Raw genomic sequence first — 21,918 nt, forward strand, 5'->3', positions numbered from 1 at the left:
GGCGGGGTTACACCCTGGACAGGTCTCCAGTCTATCTCAGGGCTAACACAGAGAGACAGACAACCATTCACACTCACACCTACGGCCAATTTAGAATCACCAATGAACCTAACCAGCATGTCTTTGGACAGCTCTGTAATTTTTCGTGGCCAGAGTTGCTGTCGTTCCCAATTGCTTCCACTTTGTTGTGACACCACTGACAGTTGACCATGGAATACATAGCAGCAAGGACATTTCACGACTGGACTTGTTGCACATCCTATCACAGTACCACGCTGGAATTCACTGAGCTCCTGAGAGCGACCCGTTCTTTCACAAATGTTTGTAGGAGCAGTCTGCATGACTAGGTGCTGGATTTTATACACCTGTGGCAGTGGAAGAGATTGGAATACCTGAATTCAATCATTTGGATGGGCTTGGGAGTTGAGTGGTGGTTCTTGCCTCACAGCAAGAAGGTTCTGGGTTCTAATCCATCATGGGCCGACTGGTTCCTTTCTGTGTGGAGTTTGCATGTTCTCCCTGTGTCTGCGTGGGTTCTCTCCAGGTTCTCCAGCTTCCTCCCACCGTCCAAAGACATGCTTTTTAGGTTCATTGGTGATTCTAAATTGGCCGTGAGTGTGAATGGTTGTCTGTCTCTCTGTGTTAGCCCTGTGATAGACTCCAGCCCCCCTCCACGACCCTCCAGAAGACAAGCGGTTACAGAAGATGAATGAATGAATGAATGAATGGGATCGGTGAAGGTGGGTGGGGTGTTACTTATGTTACTGTTACTAATTTCGTTGTATGTCGACATGCAGTGACAATAAAATCATCCTGATTCTGATTCTGATACAAACACAAAACCAAGAACCAGAGGACGGCCGGTAATATTTCAAAATTTTATTAACGAACATAATCTCTGAGGAACAACAGCAGTTCTCGCGCTCTCTGTACATGCAATTGTAGAAAATAACAATTTAGAATTTTTACTTTTTCAGTTTTAGTCTCCCCCTCCCTCCCTCGCCCCTCCCCTCCTCCCTCCCTCCCCCCTCCCCCGTCCATACTCAATTCCACTTTCTCTCGTTTTTATTTGTATTTTTTTGTCTTTTTTTTTTTCTCTTTTTTGCAGGAAATCAACAACAGCTAGAGGTGAAAGTACTGGATTTCTGTTACAGCACTGACGATAGCATCAACAACCCCTCCCCCCCGCCCCTCGTATACCGCCGGCCCGCCCCCTCCCCCTCCCCCTCCCCTTTTAGCTGCTCCAACAATATGTACACAAATAAACTACATTGTACAAATAAAAAAAGTTACATTGTTACATCATAATCACCTGCAGCGAGCGCACACAGCCCCCGTCGCTGTTAGAACCCCACATTCTACGCAAATTTTTCAGACTAGTACAAAGAGGAGGGTGCAAAACGTCCTGGGAGGTTTTATTTACAGAGCTATGTACAGTATGTCTCTTTCACGCATTACAAGGAGGAAAATTTACACAGCGGAGACCAACTTCAAAACTCCAAAAAAAAAAAAAAAAAACATACCACAGGTGTCAGAAAATTTTTAAAAATAATAAACAAAAAAAAAAAGATAATAAATAGGTTATTTCTCACCATTTAAAGAGTAGTTCTCCATGCGTTTTATTAGTCATTTTCCATTCTAAAAAAAAATAAGGAACAAAGAAACAGCTACAGTCTGGGTTTTAATAATAATAATAAAAAAACTAAAAAGAAAACTAGAAAAAAAGGCTTGAAATCGTGATTCTAGAATATAATTAGGAAAAAAAGAAGTATATTTATTTATTTATGTCCAGTAAGAAAAAAAAAAAAATCTAAAAATAAACATTATGAGCGAATGTGAGGAGAGTAGAGGTAATATGTTGCTGACTGAGGTGGTGTCAGGCTAGCATCTGAATATCACCACGGGCCAAGTGCTCTACTGTGCATCTGAGGACTGATGTGTGGGTTTGGGTGATCCAATTAGTTGGCTGGAACCGACGTGTTAGGTCTATTGCTCTGTGCTGCTGCAAAAAATATAACCTACATCACCTCTGGCCTGCGAGCATCACCATTTCAAGCCTTTGCGGTTCAAACTAACGACTGATTACAGGAGTAGAAACTAGAAACAAAGGCAGGGGGAGGGGGGGGGGGTGTTAAACCGTCCCGAAAAACAGAAAAGGAAGAGGGCGTGACACGTGAAACCGTGCGAAACGGAAACGCTCTGCATGTCTTTGTAAACAATAGTGAGAGGACGTCGGTCGGGGCATAGTAACGGTATACATTCTGCTCGATAAGCAACGTGATTGACATGCCACTGGTGTTTTATGGATTCATACAGGAACACAAAAAAAAGATAAACACAACAAAACTACATAGCTAGAAATAAACACACACACAAGGATTCTGTGAATTAAAAAAAAAAAACCACCTTACCCCTCTTTTTCCCAAAAACTGTAATAAAACCAACAATAAAAATAAAAAAACATGACAAACGAGGGTTTTAAGAACCAATTTTCTGGCTTTTTTTACGTCCAAATGTATACCAACCAACCAGGATGTGTGTGTGTTATCTGTGAAAAATATCCAAAACACCTAGCCACCTTGTCTGCACAGTGTAATAGCAACAACCATTGCACTTGACTAGACATACCATACACAGCTATGCCGACTGACAGTGTGTAAAATGACTCAATATTGCCTTCAGGGATACGGGAGCAGCTGATGTGGCAGGTCGGGAAAAGCTTTATCAAAAAGTCATGAAAAAAATACACAATTTTCAATGGGGGAAAAAAAAGTATTTAAAATAATCTATCTGACTGACTCAGCATGGTGCTATTTTATGTTTTTTCTGTCCCCTCCGCCGTTTGTCTTAATGTCCTGTTCACTTTTTAAACTTTTTTGGTTCGTTCTGAGAAGATTTAAGTCTGGAGATACTGTCTCTGCGTGGGCCTGACACAAGAACACGATCATGATGGTGATTATTATGACGATGGGGAAACGCCACCGCCGCAGCTGAACAATACGAACGAAAGAAGGAACCTAACAACTAAATAATCCCTGACAACGCTAGCCGAGCCCCTTGTAGATTAAACACTGATTAAAAAATATATATATATATATATTGAGCGACTATCCGGTAATTTTTTAAATGAATATGGGCTGAAATTAAATGAAATTTAAAAAAAAAAAAACACTGTTTTTGTGTCAACTTGATGTTTCTGACACTTTGGCGCCACCCAGCGGATAAACTCGGAACATCAACTGGAATGAAACAGGACACACTTTTTTTGATTTAAAAATAACAAATAAAAAAAATAAATCCCAATTTTTGCGAATTAAAAAACAAAAAAAAAAACAAGAAAAAGTAAATCAGTTGCAACCACTGATGATTTTTGCTTGTGAATGACATCTAACTTCCATCCCACCCAAATATATATCTATGTGACTTTTTGCCCAACGATGAGTACTTTTTTTTTTTTTTTTCACTGAAAAAGGCATTTTCTTGGTTCAAAAATTTTCAGATATAATCGTGTAGTAAAGCAATGAATAATAATCATAATAATAATAATAATCCTCTGTCTATTCTTTAAATAAATCAACTATTCTGCTACATCTGAGGGGCTGTATATGGTGGTTGAATCCAGAAGTGTTCTCTGTCAAGCTATTTGTTGCTGTGAGGGTGGTGGTGGTGGTGACTCGCGTCCAGGTGTGTTACCTTTTACCTAACCCTGGACTGAATCTACAGACGGGATCATTACAACTGTGCACGGGAATCTTTCGAATACTGACAGAATCGTGTACACATTTTGGCCCATGGATATGAGAGAGAGAGAGAAAGAGAGAGAGAGAAAGAGAAAGAGAGGAGGGGGGGAGGGATGGGGAAAGTGCTGCCCAAAAGTGAACTGTACATTAAAAGATAATTTTTATTTCTTTTATGTTTTTTTTTTTCTTTACACTTAACTGAGTGATATTACAGTACATAGGTTATTTACAACTGTGCAGTAATGTGTGGCAAAATAAATTATCTAGAAGGCAGCAAGAATACATTGGTTAACGAATATAAAAACTGTACATAATTTACGGAATACAACTTTTTTTCAGTTTTCTTTTGTTTGTTTTTTTTCCATTAAACTAATATTGGCTCTGTAGTGTTTCAAGTCACTTCCTCAGAAACAATGAAATGCCCAAGTAAAGAAATAGACAAAAACAATATTTCTCTCCTCCTGCCAAACCAACAATTATTTTTTTTGTTTTCTCAATAGTCTCTTTGAATCTCAACATTCGTTTTGTTTGTTTGTTTCCTCTGGTTGTTGTCCCGTGGGGGGTTGTTGTTGTTATTTTTATTTATTTTTTTTCTGTTTTGTTTTTGCAGTCCACGGCAGTCTGATGTGTTTGTGTCGGAGCGAGCGGCGGCCGCCGAGGAACACTCCGGTCTGTCCTCGGTGAGCCGCACCCGTCCTCTTGTGTTTTCGCCAGGCTGAGAGGCTGCGCGGTCAGTCTCTTCCTCTCAGACACTGGGCCCTGACGTGCACACACATCGTTAACTCCTCTGCTGCGGGGCCTTGTTTGCACTACTGTTTGACCAGGCCGGTGTGAACAGAGAGGGCGTCCTCTGGATTTGAGACCATCAGTGGCTGGTTCTAGCTTAGATCCGGTTGGAGATCCACATGAATGCACCACAGCTCCGTTGACTCTCTCTGGGTCAGCGCCGGACTCCTGTTCTGGATCTCCTGGCCCACCCAGACCTCTGCGTCAACAGGGGAGGCTCCTCCTCGGTCCTCCCTCGGGACAGGCACCACGCTGTTGGGAGAGCTCTTTTTTTTTTTCTCGAAGCGTCCTCCCAGCGTCGGTGGTGGGTATTGAAGCAGGGACCAAAAAACGATCACAGAAAATATATCTCTGTCCCCCTCCCCCCCCCCCTCCGTCTCACCACAACTGAGCTCTGAGGAGTTGTGTCCTGATGTCAGAGCCTCAAAGCAAAAAAAAAACTGTTTCTGCTTCTGCTCAAACAAAAACATAAAAACTTTTTTTGAGGATGAAAGTGCAAGTTGTGTGTTTTCTTTTTTCCTCAGTAAAAACGTGTTTCCTTCTTCACGGAAGGGAATCCAGAGCAAGTTTTTTCATCTTTTTCTATAGAATATAATTTTTCCTTGTCTAAAGTCCTCTTTCAAACTTGCTAGCCCTTTCCATTCGTTCTGTTCAACGAAGTCTCTTTGAGAAGAAGTTATTCAGACGGAGTTTGCTCTCGACCTGTGAGCACGGGTGTGTCACGCGGGCAGCAGGACAAAGTCGTCATTGACGTCGACCATTGGCACGTAGAAGGACGGCACTTCGTTGACACACAGGGACTTGTGCCCCGCCGGGTCCAGCTCCTGAACCTTTAACTGCCACTCCATCCTCTGCACTGCGTTGAGAGCTGCCGCCTCGTGCTGCTGCCGCATCAACAAACAAGTCTGGAGGGAGGAAGAAAGGCAAGAATAAACCCTCTCGATATATATAAATACACACAGATTATGGCATTGATTCTTTAAAATCATAAATACATATCAAATCACAACAGAGAGACGGTATTTACCTTCATGCGGTCGTATTTATCATCCACGTCCTGGATCCAGGAAATGAACTGCCGTGCGTTGAAGCGATCTCTCACAGATTTGTTCTCATCGCCCTGAGAACACAGAACAAGTTAAACTCTAGTCGACGAAGACTGGATCAAGACTCTGCTGTCTGCTCGAGCGTTGATTCTTACCTGGCTCTCCGATGGCATGTTGTACACCTCAGAGTCCAGCAGCATGGTGCAGGCGCTGAACGGCACGGCCTGATTGGCTATCGTCCTGGCTGCTCTGCAGTGGACCCTTAAAACCTCCTGCTCACATGAAACTATCAGCTTCTCCTGCGAACAGAAAATACAACACGGAAAGAAAGTTAGGCTCGTTTAAAGTACTGCGGGACATAGATGGCGCAACGTACGGACGTAGCCTACGCCATGCTGCTCTCGTCAGCCTGGCTCGCTCTGTAAAAGCGCCACCCAAACGCCAGTCGGGTTAATTTTTGTTTCTATTTCCTGCTTCACTTTCAACAATGGCGAATTTGCGGAGATGGTGAAGCAGCCGGAAATACTAAAGCAGAAACAAGCTACTACCAAACGGATCAATCACAGATCTTGCGAGGTGCACGTCCGGCTACGGTGTTAGGGTCTGCGTAGGGTCTGAACAGCAATAAAACAGAAGTCCTCCTAGTTGGTTCTAAGTCCACAGTTTCTCACCAAACACTAATAATGACAAACATTTCATCTGAAGACTAAGACAGACACTAAATGAGGCACATGTCAACAGAATATGTTCCTTACCCTTTCTATGCTGTGCTGCAACCTGAGCTTCCCTCTCACCGCCTCTTGTTGCCTGAAGAGCTCCTTCAGAGGTTCTGACAGCGATGGAGGTGGAGCAATCTGATGAGCAAAACACGAGACAGCGTTATTCACCATCACGTCTACAGATTCAGCCTAAAATCAAGAATCAGAAAGAATAATGTGAAGACTTACCACGGGGATGTGAAGCTTGCTGAGAGGCTTGCCATCCAGCAGGTAGGAGCCGGTGTAGGTCACATATTCGGCGTAACACTGCGGGGCCTGAGGGGTTATGTAGCACAGAATCTTCCGCTTCTCCTCTATCTTCTTCCTGATCTGCAGGTACTCAAAGTAAGGGTTGGACCGGTCACTGTGGTAGGGCTCGATGTCATCCAGCTTGATGGCGTTGACGACAACGGCTAAAGTCTGTTGAATCATTTCCCTGGTCTGCTGCATGGCCGTGTTCACGAGCTGGACCTGGACTTGCTGCCCGCCCGAACGAGGAAACTTCCTCTTCCGCGGGTGCTGGGTCTGAGATTCCTCATCGTCCACCGGGAGAGGACGGCCTTTTGTCGTTTTACTGAGAACCACCGATGCAGACGTCGTCACGGAAGCAGGTACACTGGACACCGCTGGGGGCGCAATGGATGCAGCGGAGGAGACGTTAAGTCCAGGGTCTTTGTCTTTCTTCAGAGCGGAGAGCGAGCCGGTTGAGGTGGGAGTCGGAGTTCTTGTGGGGATCGGGTTAATCGTCACCGCCAGACTGGTCGTCACTTGGGTGGCAGCGGCAGTCGAGGTTATTATGGTGGAGGTAGGAGGGACGACGGCGACGGAGGGGTTGTTCTTGGCGCGGTAGCGGGTCACCCTTTGAGGGATTTCGTCCACCTTCTTGGGGATGTCTACCGTGGTGGACACAGTGGTCAGGGTTACCGATGTTAATTTTGTCGTGGGCTCCTGGGTCTCTGGTAGTTCCACCGGGCCAGACAGGGCGACTGCCACCGGGAGCTGAGGAAGAGGACTGCATGACACAGATTCTGCTACAGCGTCAGGCATTTCCTCCTGCCTCGCCTCTGACTTGACAGCAGGAGACACTGGATCCAGGGGCAACGGCTCAGTGAGGGACTGGATCTGGATGTGATGTTGCTGGCTGGCATCTGATTTCACAGATGAATACAGCACACTGGGCTCCAGCTCTTCTGGTCCTCCATATGGTAATTTCCTTTCCAAAATGCTGCCCTGTTGCTGGGTAAGAGACAGAGTGGTGTTGACGGGAACACTTTGTGGCTCTGGGTCTAATTCTTGCTGGAAGGTCGCATGCGGTGACGGTACGACCAAGTCTTGTCCAGTGGAGTCCGCTACACCCAGGTCTCCAGCAGGGCACGAAGACTTAGCCAGGTTCGGCAGGTCAACCTCCATTATGTCTGGGTCATCTCTGTCTGTGATGGTGTGTCTGATGTGCGCCGTCACAGTCTTGCTGTGGTCAGCCAGTTCGGGGTCTCGAGACTCCGCTTCTTCTGCCTTGTCTGGTAGCGGAAGGTCGGGCAGGGAGAAAGGTCCGAGGTCGTCCAGTTCGTCTGGTTCGGCCGAGAACGGGTCCGCCCAGGGAACCACGGGCTCAGGAGCCACAGCTGAAGTTATATGACCGTCAGTGGTTTCACTGAAGTCGTGCGTGTTCTGCCTGCTGTCTGGCTGCACACACGTCGATTCCGTGTCCATCTGACTGTCCTCGCTAGGCTTGTTGCAGTCCTGGAAGAAAGACTCCAGCCTATTGGAGGATGAAGACGTGTTCAGATAGTTGGGTTCCCCATCCATGGCAGGGTCAGGCCTCTCTGGAGATGGGATGTCCGCCACTGCCTCCTTCTGCTCATCAAAGTCCTCCGGGTCCTCTTTGTGCCACCTGTTCCAAGTAGCATAAGGGGGAGTGACAGACGGATGTCCGGGCAAGGCCTGCATGTCACTGTCAGACTGAGAGTATGGGCTGGTTATTTTGGAGACGGCAGCCTCTATCTCACCGTATGTCCTGTTGGGAGATTTGACGTCCATTTCAGGGTTCCAACCCATGCTGTGGTCAAAGCAGTTCTCTCCGTGGTTGGCTGCAGAGTGTGCGGGGGACAGCTGGTGGACTTCTGTCTCCTGTCGGTCTGGAGACTCTGCAGGCCAGCTCTTCCTCAGAGGGTCTTCAACTTGAGTGGAGAAGGAACACGGCTCTCCAGTTTGTTCCGACTCCTCCACCGCACAATGGTCTTCGTCGGCTCTCTCGTCCATTTCGCCTTCTTCCTCGTCATCTTCCTCTTCTTCTTCATCCTCCTCCTCCTGCTCCTGCTCCTGCTCCTGTTCTTCTGTGACTGAAGGAAGATCTGAGAGGACCAGATTAGGCTCACTGTGGTGAGGCTCAGAGATGTCGTCAATGTCAAGGGGTGGCAAAGCGGCAGGAGCCGGAGTTGGTGGTGCAGCAATGTCAAAGCAGGGCTCCTGGGGGTCTGGCCTGTGAACTGGTGTAGAGGGTTTGGGCAAGAAACTGTTGTATACACTTTCAGGAAGGTGTTCATTACCCTCTGCACCAGCAAGAGCCGGCGCCGTCACATCCGGCGTTGGATGGGCGGGCTCACGCCGAGGCGACAACATTCTTATTGGGGAGAAATAAGGAGATAGGCACTCCAGCCTATCTGCAGTTGCCGACTTATCCTCTAGAGGCTGGGACGACGACGGATCAAATTCAGCCACCGGGTCACTCTGCTGTCGAAGAAACTTGTCAGCTTCGGCCTTGAACTCGTCATCCAAAGGCCTGCGGACGTCAGAAGAAGCCGAGCGGCTGACCAGTGGCAGCTGGAGGTTCTTCGCAGGGGTCGGACAGGTGCCCTCCTGGAAACTCTGGGAGTTTGAGTACCTGCTGGGTGGAAAAGAGAAAGACAAGACATTGAGAATAGAATACAAAACACTACAAACATATTCACGGTAGCGGTAATCCTGCCACATGTTTAAATACCTTTCAAAGAAGGATGGAGAGCAGGCATTCATTGACATAGTCATAGCCGATGAGTTCTGGCAGTCGAGCCCGTCCAGCATAATGTCCTGGTAATCCTCTGGACTACAAGATGGGGTGCGTGGAGTCTGCATGACTTCCTCAAAGCTGGGGCAAGAGATGACAGATGTCGGGGTGGGGACACCGGTTGGCCTGTTTTGATCTGGCCTGGGAGACGCAGGGAGGTTCTCTTTCATCTGGTGTCCGGCCAGCCAGTCCTTTGAATTCTGGCTGTCGTTAGGTTGGAACTTCCTACCCGGAGACATCATTTGGGCCGGGAGTCCCACGTCCTTCAGCTTTTTCTCTTTAAGACCAGATTCCAGACTGTTGGATTTCTTGGACGATAGCTCGTTGCGGTTCTTCCGCACTTCCTCCGTAGACTTGGTTTTGTCTTTGAGTTTAGGGTCCCCCGACTTGGGCCTCAGCTTCTCCATCTGCTTCATCCTCTCTTTATGTCTCTTGTGCCGCTCTTCGATCTCCTGGTCTTTAAGACTCAACATATGACCAAAGCTCGTCATCTGATAATCACCGTCCACCAGCAGTTTTTCACGTGGGCGGTTATCTTTTCGCACAGTCTCTTTGGACTGAGTGAGCTTTTCATTTTCATCCTTAGCCTTAGATTTACTGTGGTCCATTCTGTTGTCTTTGTCCAAGGTGTCACGATTTCTGTCCTTTTTCATTTCGAATTTAGGACTTTCTTCTTTCGATCTGTCCTTCAGAACGGTGACCTGTGGACTATCTTTTAACCCTGACTTCACATCCTCTTTGGAGTGCTTGAATGACCCAAACCCGTCCACATATTTATTCTTCTCCTCCTTTATTTTCTCCTTATGTTTCTCTTTTTTCTTTTTGTCCTTCATCCTGTCACTAATGACGCCCGCTGCTTTGTCTTTGTCCTTTTTGGACATCTCTTTTTCAAATTCCAATGTTTTATCAAAGTCGTCTTCTCCGTCTCCCTTGACTCCGTACGGGAACGTGTATGGGTCCGCCTCCAGAGGCATGGGCTCTTTCTCAAAAGGTAAGCTCTCTCTTCGGCTGTAGGGCTCTCTGATCTCCTCGGCTTTGTCACGTTTGTCTCCTTTGTCCTTCTTGACTTTTTCCTTCTCCTTGTCGTGGCTTTTCTTGGACGAAGACGAGGAGGAATGCCGATGCCTCTCTTTCTCCCTGAACTTGTCCTGCGGCGTGGATATGGACAGGGAGTCTCTCCGGTCGTCGGACATATCGGTCAGGCCGATGGAGTCATAGTAAGTAGTGAGGACTGGGTCGTGACCCCTGTCGGTGAAACTATCCGAGGAGATTTCACTGTTCTTGTCATTGGAGTCATCTTTGTAATCATTCATTGCCTCCTCTTCTAGCTTTTCTAAGAGGGACTTCTCGTTCTCACCGCTGCCCTTGGAGGGCTTCCTCTCCTTAGAATGGTCCTGCTTGTCTTTATATTTGCTCTTTGTCTTTTCCTCACTCGTGTCCCTTTTGTCCAACAGCTTCTGCTTGTTTTTCTTTTCCTGGTTTGACTCCACTGACATCCGGTCTTTTCTCTCCTTGTGTTTCACGTCTGTTGAATCCTTCTTGTCTTTGTTGTGTTTCTCCAGGGAGCCCTTCCTCTCTTTGCCCATGTCAAATGTGGCCTTGTCTTTCTTCTTTTCTTTGTGTTCTTTGTCTTTTGCCTTTTCCGTGTTATGTTTAACATCCGCGGAAGATTTTCTAATTTTCTCCGAGGGGAAGTGATCCAGCTCGTCTTGATCGGGCGTCGAGTCTTTTCTGACGGAGTCGGGCACGGCGACGCTGCCGTTGTAGCTGTCCTCGTCGTCGTCGCTCTCATCAGTGAATATATCGGCGATCTTGTACCAGGTTTTCTCACGGATTTTCTCAGGCTTTCTTTCCTCTTTCTTTACCTCCAAGAAATCCTTCTCTCTGTCGGCGTGCTTGTCTTGAGAGGCCTTTTCCTTCTTGTCCTTCGTCTGATCTGAAGACATCTTTCGATCTTTGTCCTTGCCGTGAGAGTCTTTATGTTTGTCTTTGGCTCCATCCTTCTTGTCTTTGGCGCCCCGGTCTGCATCTTTTTCCTTGACAGTTTTTTCTGCAGAGCTTTTCTCGCTCTTGTCCTTCTCCAGATCAGCTCCCCTGTCTTTCGTTTTCTCTTTGTGCTTGTCGGCTTTTGTCTTTTCTCGCTTGTCCGTGCCCTCGCCCTTCTTTTCTTTCTCCTTTCCAGAATAGTTTCTCTCTCTGATATCACACGATTTGCCGACAGCATCGATCTCTTTGAAGAAGGCGTCATTGCCGTAGTCGTCTCTTAGAGATTCCTGCTTGATTTTTATGTCCTTTCCCACTTTGACAAACTCATACGAGTCTTTGCGGTCTCTGCTGTTATCCAGAGGATCCTTGTCTTTCTTGTCTTTGACGGTGTCTAATGACTCCTTCCGCTTCTTTTCTTTCTCGACTGAGTGGCTGGAGTTCAACTTCTGTTTTTCTGACCAGTCCTTCTTCTTTTCATTTGCCTTTTCTGAGGAGTCTTTGTCTTTCTTCTTGGAAGTGGCCTCTTTTTCTGATCTTTTCTCGTTGTGATCCGATTTCTTGTCCTTGACTTTGCCGTCTTTCCTCCTCGTCTCCTCCTTCACGGTCTCCACGATTAGTTTAACGGCGTTGTTGGCTTTGTATTCCTTGTACTCTTTGACAGGAGCATCCCAGCTGTCATCTCCATAAAGGGAGGAGTCGGAGGACATCTCAGATCCCCACCTGTCGTGATGGTCATCCGACGCGCTGAGCTTCGTGTCCTCCAGGTTGAGGAAGCGGTTGTTAACGTCATAGCCCTCGTACTCAGACTCTTCCTTCGGTGCTTTGTCTTTTTTACATTTCTTCTCCTCTTCCTTGGTGTTTTTCTCCTTGTCTACCTTTAGATGTTTTTCCTCTTTCTGCTCACTTTTCCTGTCAGCTTTTGAGGAGGACTTCTCCTTAGACTTCTTCTTTTTCTCCTCTTTGTGGGCCTTTTGTTTATCGTCCTTGGGTTTCTCCTTCTCTTTGACATTTCTATCCTTGTCAGATTTCACGGGCTTCTCCCTCTCCTCTTTATTTGTCTTGTCCTTGGTGGAGTCCTTTGCTTTCTTGTTTTTCTCCTCTTTTGCCGTTCTGTGCACGTCTTTTCCAGATGACCAATCCTTATCCTCTGACTTTATTTTCGAAAGCCTGTCCTCCTTTTTCGAATGGTCTTTTTCGTGTTTCGATAATTTTACCTTGCTCTCGGCTGGTGATTCCGACTCGACAATCAGGGACTTCTGCCTTGAATCGTCAAAGTCGAAAGAATAGCTCTTGACAAATTTCTCATTCATATCTTGATTAAGAACGAGACTGGGGGCTTTGTCCTTTTCCTTATTTTTGTGCTTGTGCTTCACTTTATGCTTTTTCAGCACTTTGCCGTCTACGTCCGCTTTGGAGACGGCGCTCTCCGCATTGGAGTTTTTATAGAGATCAGAGTTTTTCTTGTCTACAGTGTTACTGTGCACGTTGTTATTCTTCTTCTTGTTCTCCTGCGCTTTCCTCTTAACTTGTTTTACTGATTCGACACTGGAATCGGCAGAGGAGTAGTCAGACTCGCTGGACAGTCTCGTTCTGACTGAATCTGAAAGAGAGCTGACGTCCGACCACGTAGGAGACGACACAGTCTTCCAGCCGTCTGTCCGCCACTGCTTTGGATGCTGTTCTGCTAATGATGGCGCTTGTTTCTGGGAGTTTAGGTTTCCGTGGGACGAGGAGGAGGAAGCGTTGAAGCCCGGGGAGTCTTTCAGGTTTGTTGCAGAAGAGTCCTTTATACTGTTTGAGCCCTTATCATCCTCACTCTCCATATCTCCACAATCGGAGTCAGATGTGCAGAATTTATCATTGACTTTGCCAAACCGGACTTCTTTACTGACATTTTTACTCTCCTTCTTTCGCTTCTTTTTGACTTTATTCTTGTCTTTTTGCTGTTTAGAGCTCATGCTGCCAGAGTCTCTTGTCTTGGTGTTTGTTTGCTGGGCTTGTTGCCGCGGCGTGGGCGCCGGCGTGAAACACAACGTCCTGTCATCCTCGTCTGAACTGTTACTGTCAGAGATGATCCGCCTGACAGTTTTCTTTGGTGTGAGCGAGTTGCTTTTGGAATAGGTTTTAACCTCCATCTTGGGAATAGAGATGAAGCTGTTGGTCTTGGTAACCGTGTCCTTGCGGAAGTCTTTTTTCAAGAGGTGTTTGTCGTCCACAGGGGGGACGCGCTCCTCCTCGTCGTCCTCGTCAAATTCGTACTCGTCTTTGACGGGGGTGACAGCAGATTTAGGAGGGTCGGCGGTTTTCCCTTTTAACTTCAGGCCCTTCTCAAACTCTGAGTCTGTGTTATTGCCATCGACAGAGCTGGACGGGGCGAACGAGGGGGCATCTTCCTCCTCTGAAGATTCTGCAGAAAGTAAAAACAAAAAGAAGACGCAAATCAGTTTAACACGAATACTTCAATAATAATATTAACTCACACCAACAGCTGAGATTAAATATCACATACCCGATGAACTTTCTTCACTTGAGGTGTAAGTGCCTTTTCCCAGCAACAGATTCAGCATAGTTGGAGAGTTGGCGACCTTCAGCGGCGTTTCACCTCTCCTGTTGCTTTGTCGTGGGTCCCCTCCATACCGTAAAAGTAGCTTAACCACCTGAAACAAATAAAAAACGACAAATTACAAACTTATTCTATATTTAGAATATATTACATCTAACATGTATCATGTCAACTAATTTATTGGGGATAATTAGGGATGTCCCGACTGCTATCGGGGCAGATCAAGGGATTTTTAAAATGATCAGATCAGTATCGGCTCTTCTGTTTTAATGGTGGTTGGCTAAAGCTGCCAAAAATAGAAGAAGAACTAAAATCCTGTGCACTAAACTGAACATTTCTGCTGTGTCGAAGAACTTTACTCTGGAAAATGAAGTCAGTCAGACAAAAATCTGTAAATTATGCAATGTGGATGTTTGGTGGGGTGGTAGTAGGAGGCTGTCATTCAACACTTCCAACTGGATACGCCACCAAAAAGGAAAAACCACTAGCCTTAGAGTCCATCAGAGTCTTCTCATAACAGTTTCATTGCTGCATTTCCTGCATTTTTTATTTTTTTTTTTACCTTGAAGTGTCCATTGTTGGATGCATCGTGTAGAGGAGTGTCGTCATCCAGACCCTTGGTGTTGACCTCTGCACCGGCTGCCAGCAGCTGCTTGGCCACATCATAATACCCTCTGTTGCACGCCTCATGCAATGCAGTCCAGCCTAAACACACGGAAGGATTGTGTGAGCACAGCATATTGTACACAAATCAACATATCCCGCTGCAGTGATAGAGTAAAAAAAAAAAAAAAAAAAAAAGACAACAAAAAAAGAAAAAACTCACCTGCAAAGTCTTTTACATTCACATCAGCTCCTTCACTGATGAGCTCCTTGATGCGGCGTACCTCTCCCCGGATTGCTGCTCTGTGCAGTCGAGTCTCTCCTCTCTCATTCCGTTTATTCACTTTGTCTTTGGTTTTAGATGCAGAGTTTGGCGTTCCCTTCTGACCCAGACTGGACTGTGACTGATGCTTTGGTGTTGTGTCTGTTGGAAGGAGATGTAATATATTTCACTTTAGCACCAAACCCGTCTCACGTGTCTAAAAACACAGACTTTTAATTGTGTCTGTTTACAATTTCTACTAATGAACGACCGTGTGTTTGAACTGCTCACGGCCAGAAGGGGGCAATCACACTCTAACAGTCAGCAGCAGCAGAGTGACTGGATCTACTTTACTTGAGCTCATTTCATCACATTTACAAGATTAAACACACGCTTTAATCACATTTACATTATTGAGTTTGTACAGCTTTTGTCCCAAATGATATTGGAAACACACTCACTTAATCTACGTCTGTGCCTCCGGGGCACGCAGCAAAGGAATTACCATATAAATAAAAGTATCCACGCATTGGTCCTCAACCAATCTACTTCTATATGAAATGTCAACTGTAAGAGAAACACGACAACACTGCGACAATCACACTATTTTAGTCGTCTAATAAATTTCCGGTCGAATTACTTTGACGACTAAAGATAAAAGTAGAAACTGAGCGGACAAAGGGACAGGTGGTAATTTGAATGAATATTCAGCTAAGAGCAGAGAGAATATCAAAACAACTAAATGCTTGCAGGCTTTTTTTTTTTTTTTTTGCATTTCAATGTCTGTTGTCATTTGGCCCCGATGCCGTGATTGCACCATCGGATTCTGACTAACGCAATACCAAGAGAAGAGTTGGTTTCAATTCCTTATTACATGCTGTATTTTGGAAAAAAAAACAAAAACATAATCCATCGCTATAGAGGAACCAATAAATAACGCAGAGAGCTGCTAAGAGAAAACAACATCCATCAGTGACAGCATAGGTTTACGTTGCCGCTGTAATGAGAATTAATGTGGATTAGCTTGTACTAGATTCAAATTAAGCAACTGCCTCTAAATGGGTGGCACAGCAAGAGACTGAGACGTGGCAAAAATCCAGGTGGCGATATGCACAACATCCAGAACATAAACAAAAACAATCAACCCTCGGCCTGAGCCCCCGCCTTGCTCACTTTAATTTAAGCCCACCTTTATTTCTCTCCTGTGCACACTTCACATAGAAAGCTTCCTCCCATCACATCCCATCCATTTTATTTATTTATTTTTTTTTTAACTTCCACCCGTCCACAGAAGACGTGGCCTAAATGATAAGCACGCACCTGGACTGTTGACGGACTCCTCGGCTGTCATTTGCATGAGCAAGGCCACCTGCTGCCGCTCGGAGAGGGGGTACCCGGCCCGGATCCCTGGCATCCCCATTCCAAACGGCAAGCCCGCCTTCCGGGTGTTGGTGGGCTCCTTTTTAATGCGCTTCCGCTCTGGACCTGGTTTCTCTGTGACAAGAGGGAACGGGGAGAGGAGGCACGGTTTTATTAGGTTTTATTTCACACGACTCAAATGCTCATACGCGGACAGAAATTCTAATTTACAGATTCTAGTGGAAGTAGTAGAGCTTTAACGATGAAAGACTTTTAATATGATGTGAATTTATTTTAGGTATGAAAGCACTTTATTATTATCAGTTACCCCTTTTCCCACATTAATCCCTATCATTTCCACAGAATTGATAATAATACACAGTGTTTATTGATTAAATCTGTCAAACTAAGACCTTTACGATTCTCAAAAGTACCACAACACTTGGGGTAATTGTTCTCAATCCATGCTTTCGTCAAGAAATGAGCAATAACAACAAAAGTTCAAAACTTCAGACTAAAAGACAATAAAGCAAAATGTATTAAATCTATTTTTTTTTTTCCTTTTTAATTTTAAAGTCTGGCACTTTACACCCACATACGCCTCTACAAAAAAAACAAACCAAAACACATCAGAACTGTATAAGCAGCCTCGCACTAGTAGGCGAGAGGTTTGTGTGTTATTACCCAGCTGCCCCTGGCGAGGAAGGGAGGGGCCAACGGGCAGTGTGTTTATGTCTGTCTGTTTCCGAGCCAATCAGCCAGAATCGTGAGGAGAAGAAAGATGGGTGTGACTTGGCAAAAACTATAGTTATTACGAAATAGCTGGTGTATATTTCAATTCAGCGCGGCCTTGCCAAGGTCACCACATGCCTGCCCGCCTGCCAGGATTACTGGAGACACGGGTGCTACTGGACAAAAAGCAGCTGCTCCACAAAGACACACCCAGCAATTATTTTCGGTGGCAACATACCATCTGATGACCCGTACGGAGGGGGTAAAGCTACACACGACAGCTCTAACGCTTCGTCTCCGACACGGGGGGGGGGGGCAAGTGCTGCAGTCCACGGCAAAAGCTAGCGGGATCTGTGGGATCCTCTCTCCCCTCTCATTCCAAGAGTGTCTGCATCGCTTAAGGCTGCAAAAACACACAAGTAAATAAGGCGAGAGGGAAGACGGCAGCTTCCGGTGTCCAAAGGCTTTCCAGGAAAATATATATGTTTTTTTTTTCCAGTCGCAAAGCGCAGAGCTGATGAACTTTCGCTAACATCTGTGAACACTTACAGCTAATGTGCCCTCCACCCCTCTTTGATACACTCTCACGTTCTCTAAAGCATTTGCCATTAGACACATTCCTTCTGCAAAGACTTTAACAGCGGGAGCCCACAGAAGCAGTCCAAACATGTTTTTTTTTTTTTCTCTTCTTTCAGCAGCAGAGCAGAGAAAGTGCTAAGCTAGCTTTTCCAGGCTATGTTTACAAGAAGCAGGGAGGCCGTTATTACCCCGATGCACCCATACAAGAGGACTGCTGCTGAACAACACGCAGGAACCAAAAGTCTCTCATGAAAGATTCATCACCAGCGGCAGAAAACCGGGCACCGCTCATCCGCCGTACACATCAGACGCCAGGCAGCAGCACCAACCCAAACGGACATGGGCCGTTGCTATCGCACACACCAACTGGAGGTGCTTCGAGTACAGTTTTAAGCTTTTAATCCGCACCAGCAAAGGCAGCGAAAACAAACTCTCAACCCCGGCGACTGTTTGCGAATACGTGCGTGACTTTAATTTGACAGAATATTGTGGGGGAGAAATGAGCAACACGGCTACAAACTAAATCTGTTCCACGTGTTTATGAAGGACTGGATGTGATTTTTGCTTTCTAATCACCGTGAGAATTTCAGGGGGAAAGATACCGATCGAGACGGCGAAGAAACGGCGGCAGTGTTAAACGCACGCCGACGGTTATTCATCAAATATACACGGGCACATGTGGATTACTGAATCACGCAAATTAACAATGCGCACGCTCGCATAGTATTCTCTACTATTAAGGAATTACTGCCCGGGCTTTTATGTAAAATGATATTACTCCAGCTTAAGGACGGGGTTGAAACCTTACTCTCACTAATGCTTGAAACTTGACTAACAAGATAAGAGAGAGGGGGAGAATTAAAAAAAAAAGGAAAGGCAAAGATAGCTAGGAATTGTCACCCCATGAATAGACGTGCGTTTGACCGTAGAAAGCTACGAGTGGAACGGCGCTCGTTGTTTAGAGCCTCATGAAAATTGCACAAACAGGAAGTTAAGGGAGAAGAGGCAGGAAGTGGCCAACAGGATGTTTTCTCAATGCTGAGCGTGAGAGGCTCGCATCTATACGGCATGAACGCAGCGAGGAGCGCGGCGCTCCGTCTGCCCTCTCTGTGCAGCTGGCACATCTTCTGCATGTTGCTTTAATCAGCTGTAGCCAGTGAGTTTATGTTTTTCAGAGTCGTTGGGAGTCTGGGAAACAGAGACAATCTCCTGTAAGAGAGGAGAAGTAAAAATGCATGGACATGCCACTGACCATGAGGCAAAGACATGGTGACAATTAGAAATAATATCCGAAGGGTTTAAAAGGATAAAATGACTCAGTTTGAGCACGCTAAAGGTAAGCTGCAAACAAATCTGAGCCTTCGGTCTAGTCAAGCGTCCTCTTTCCTGAATAAACGCCTTTTCAGGGCATCGCGATGACAATATGAGGATATGATGAATTGTTAATAGCCGATGACATAACAACCACAAAGCGTCGGACAATGCCGCATTCATGACCGTAACGAGTGAAGCAACGCAGAAACTTTTCAGATTGAGCTGCAGGGATCACATCATCAACGTTTACGCAACAGGAAACCTGTCGATTCATTTTGGTGTCAGCTGACTAACTTATTCCAATACTACACATGTCGTCACGCTGTGTTTGCCTGCATGGGGCGACGCTAAGAAGTGATGGGCTGTTTTTCTACTGTATCGGCGCTTTGTGAGGAAAAACTGAGCAGTTTTTTTTAGATGTAAACGACATTTTCAGAATTATCTTTCTCGGTGTGGGAGTATCCTCAACCTGACAATCCAGCCCTGCGGTCTGAATGAGGAGGAAGGGAGGAAGAGAGGAAGGAGGATGACCTCAGGAAAGAGGAGTACCGCTGTGCAGCACTCCTCAAGAGGTGGTCAAAGAAGTCTCCGCGATTCTTTGAAAGCAGGGATGAGCATTGAAATTCTGGGGGCTTTATTAACCTCAATTTTCAACAATGAGCAGTGTGCTAACCACAGATGTGCAGTGATTACATATCCCTGTCCCTCCTCTGGCTCACTTATAGGCTCTTGTAATAGATATTTAAAACCCTAAGAGTCTCAGCGTTAGAACACAAGCGAAATCAGCATTTGCCGCCGTAATAATTGACAATGAAATACATTTAAAGTCACACCAAACTCAATCTGGAGCAGATTCTTTCAGGCTTCAATCGGTTATTTATCAACAGATGATTCCCAGGACATGCTTATAGCTCACAAAATATAACGGAGACATTTCAACTGATGTCCGCAGCAGCTACAAAAGACGGTAGATGAATTACAAATCAACAAGGCTGCAAAATATCTCTGTGTACAATAACTAGAAGCTACGGTTAATCTCTACAAGGAACCAAGTGCTGGTAGTGGGGTGGAGGGGACGGTGAAGTATCAGAGGTGTAAAATCTTGCACAGAGGTTAGACACTGACCCAGCAGGCTCTGAACTTAAAAGGCAAAGCCACAATATCAGACTGAAAAACAAACGTAGGCAAAAAAAAAAAAAAAAACAACAAAGCATGCAGATAAAACTCCAGACTAACAACACAAACCTACGATGCAATACATCCAAATCAACACCAGCGATCTCAGGTGACAGCAACTCGGTGGGAAATCGTGTACCGTCGCGAGATGGGGGTTTTTCAAAGCTTTGCAAAACTGGAACGAGACGGTGCAGAATATGCTGCGGCTGTTGGAGGAGAAAGACGACGCAGCCCAAAACCATCAAGCTATTAGCATACTAATAGCCTGTCCAGCTTTTGTTGCAGAGTTCACACCTCCCGTCCTTGTTCAGGGGGGGGGTGGGGCTGACCTCTTTCTTCTTGGGAGAAACCAGCAGCTTAAGAAAACCAACAGGTAAATAAGAAGAAACCAGCTGATGCAAGTGAAATAATAACGTATAATAACTGTTCCTTAAGAAACAGTAAACCGTGCGCAAACACAACAGGGATTTGAGGGGGTGCCACAGTAATTACACAAAGCCCTTTATTCATACAGAAAGCATGTCCAGTCTTAGTAAACTTAACCTCAAACCTGAGCAGTCATCACTTGCAACATATTTTTTTTCCCCCCTCTCCTGTCTGGAGTGGAGACGAGTAATCACTGAACAAAAAACCAGTGTAGCGACTCAGCCGGTGAGTGAAGATGAAGGCTGTTACTAAAGCCTCTGAGCTGGACCATCATCAACAAACTAAATCCTGAACCCGTAAAGCCCAAAGGCAAACAAGCACGAGCAGTAGTCCTTCTCCCCCTAATTAAAGAAAACACAAAGCTGGAGCCTTACCAAACCCAGACCTGGTCAGGCCGGTACATTATACAAATCCCCGCTTAATTGGATCACGATATGTTTTGCGGTCTTCCTCTCGCTCCTTTTTAGACTCCAGTTGCCGGTGCAAACTCCTCGCTTCCGCCAGACGCGCACAGCTAACTTGAAGCTGGAGCTGGAAGCACTTTCACGTCTCAAAGCCCAACCCCCCCTTTTTTGTCTTACCAAGTACAGTGGACTACTTCCTGTCTGCCTGGGAGGATGTGATGCAATAACTCCAGTTCCTATTTGAATCCCACTTCAAAGTCACATGGAGGTGGAGATATCAAAATATATCCACCGATCAGGCATAAGATTATAACCTAATACTCCTAATACTGTGTAGGTCCCCCTCCAAAACAGTTGTGACTCATCAGAGAATGGACATGGGCCTTCTGAGAGTGTCCTGTGTGGTCTGGCAACAGGATGTTGTTATTAGGGGCCTTTGAGGGGAGGGGCCTCTGTGGATCATCCCACGGATACTTGACCAGTTTGGGATCTAGTGAATTTGGAGGCCAGGTCAACACCTTGACCACACCTATGGGGTGGGGGTGCCTGGTCTGGTCTAGGTGGGTGCTACATGTCTAAGTAGCATCCACACAAATGAATGCCAGATCCAAAAGTTTCCCAGCAGAACAGCGAATTGTCACAAGATGGTCGATGTTATTTACTTCTCCTGTCAGCGGTCATAATGTTGTGGCTGATCGGTGTGTGTAAGTAAACGCATTCCAACCGTCTCTCACCTGAGTCAGAATCTTTCTGGTCTCCATTTGCTCCAGCAGTGAACGGCAGCTTCCTTTTAGAGGCCTTTTCTTTCATCTCTTTGACCCCATCACTGCGATCCAATTTGGGAGTCTTGTTTGACAACACTTTATCCTGGAAATGAGACAAAAATAAGTCAGTTACAACGAGTCTTCATCAGTGTAAAGCAACAGGCAAAACAAGACGCAAGTCAACAGATAGAGAGAGAGAGACACACACACAATGCCCTTTTCAAAGCAAAATGTTCCATGAAGTTTCTTCTTCCTAGATTTCTGGCTCCGCAGCTACAGCAAGAAAGAAAGCCAAATGCAGAAGAGGAGGCCAAGCTGACGCCGGAGCGGCTCTGTGGTCTACAGCTGCTGGAAACAATCACAACCCCAAGCGTATC

The 21,918-nt window shown here is 45.9% G+C and overlaps 1 protein-coding gene across 2 annotated transcripts in view; it reads right to left on the reverse strand.

Annotated features, from left to right (window-relative positions):
• Positions 1 to 1,245: 1,245 nt before the first annotated feature.
• The window catches only part of ankrd11 (ankyrin repeat domain 11), a 97,182-nt gene continuing 76,509 nt past the window's right edge, over positions 1,246 to 21,918 (reverse strand). Inside the window, exons 4-14 of one of the 2 annotated variants that reach the window (XM_084541400.1) lie at positions 21,512 to 21,644; positions 16,108 to 16,281; positions 14,749 to 14,949; positions 14,485 to 14,627; positions 13,869 to 14,016; positions 9,311 to 13,766; positions 6,520 to 9,211; positions 6,328 to 6,426; positions 5,728 to 5,871; positions 5,554 to 5,646; positions 1,246 to 5,431 (exon numbers count right to left, since the gene is read on the reverse strand). In XM_084541400.1, coding sequence (XP_084397526.1) covers positions 5,246 to 5,431; positions 5,554 to 5,646; positions 5,728 to 5,871; positions 6,328 to 6,426; positions 6,520 to 9,211; positions 9,311 to 13,766; positions 13,869 to 14,016; positions 14,485 to 14,627; positions 14,749 to 14,949; positions 16,108 to 16,281; positions 21,512 to 21,644 — 8,469 coding nt within the window. In that variant the 3' untranslated portion in view covers positions 1,246 to 5,245. Of the gene's footprint in view, positions 5,432 to 5,553; positions 5,647 to 5,727; positions 5,872 to 6,327; positions 6,427 to 6,519; positions 9,215 to 9,310; positions 13,767 to 13,868; positions 14,017 to 14,484; positions 14,628 to 14,748; positions 14,950 to 16,107; positions 16,282 to 21,511; positions 21,645 to 21,918 lie in introns of both variants that reach the window. The other variant, XM_084541399.1, reaches the window with a different exon arrangement.

Source organism: Chelon labrosus (assembly GCF_963514085.1).
Source record: "Chelon labrosus genome assembly, chromosome: 3".
Lineage (NCBI taxonomy): Eukaryota > Metazoa > Chordata > Actinopteri > Mugiliformes > Mugilidae > Chelon > Chelon labrosus.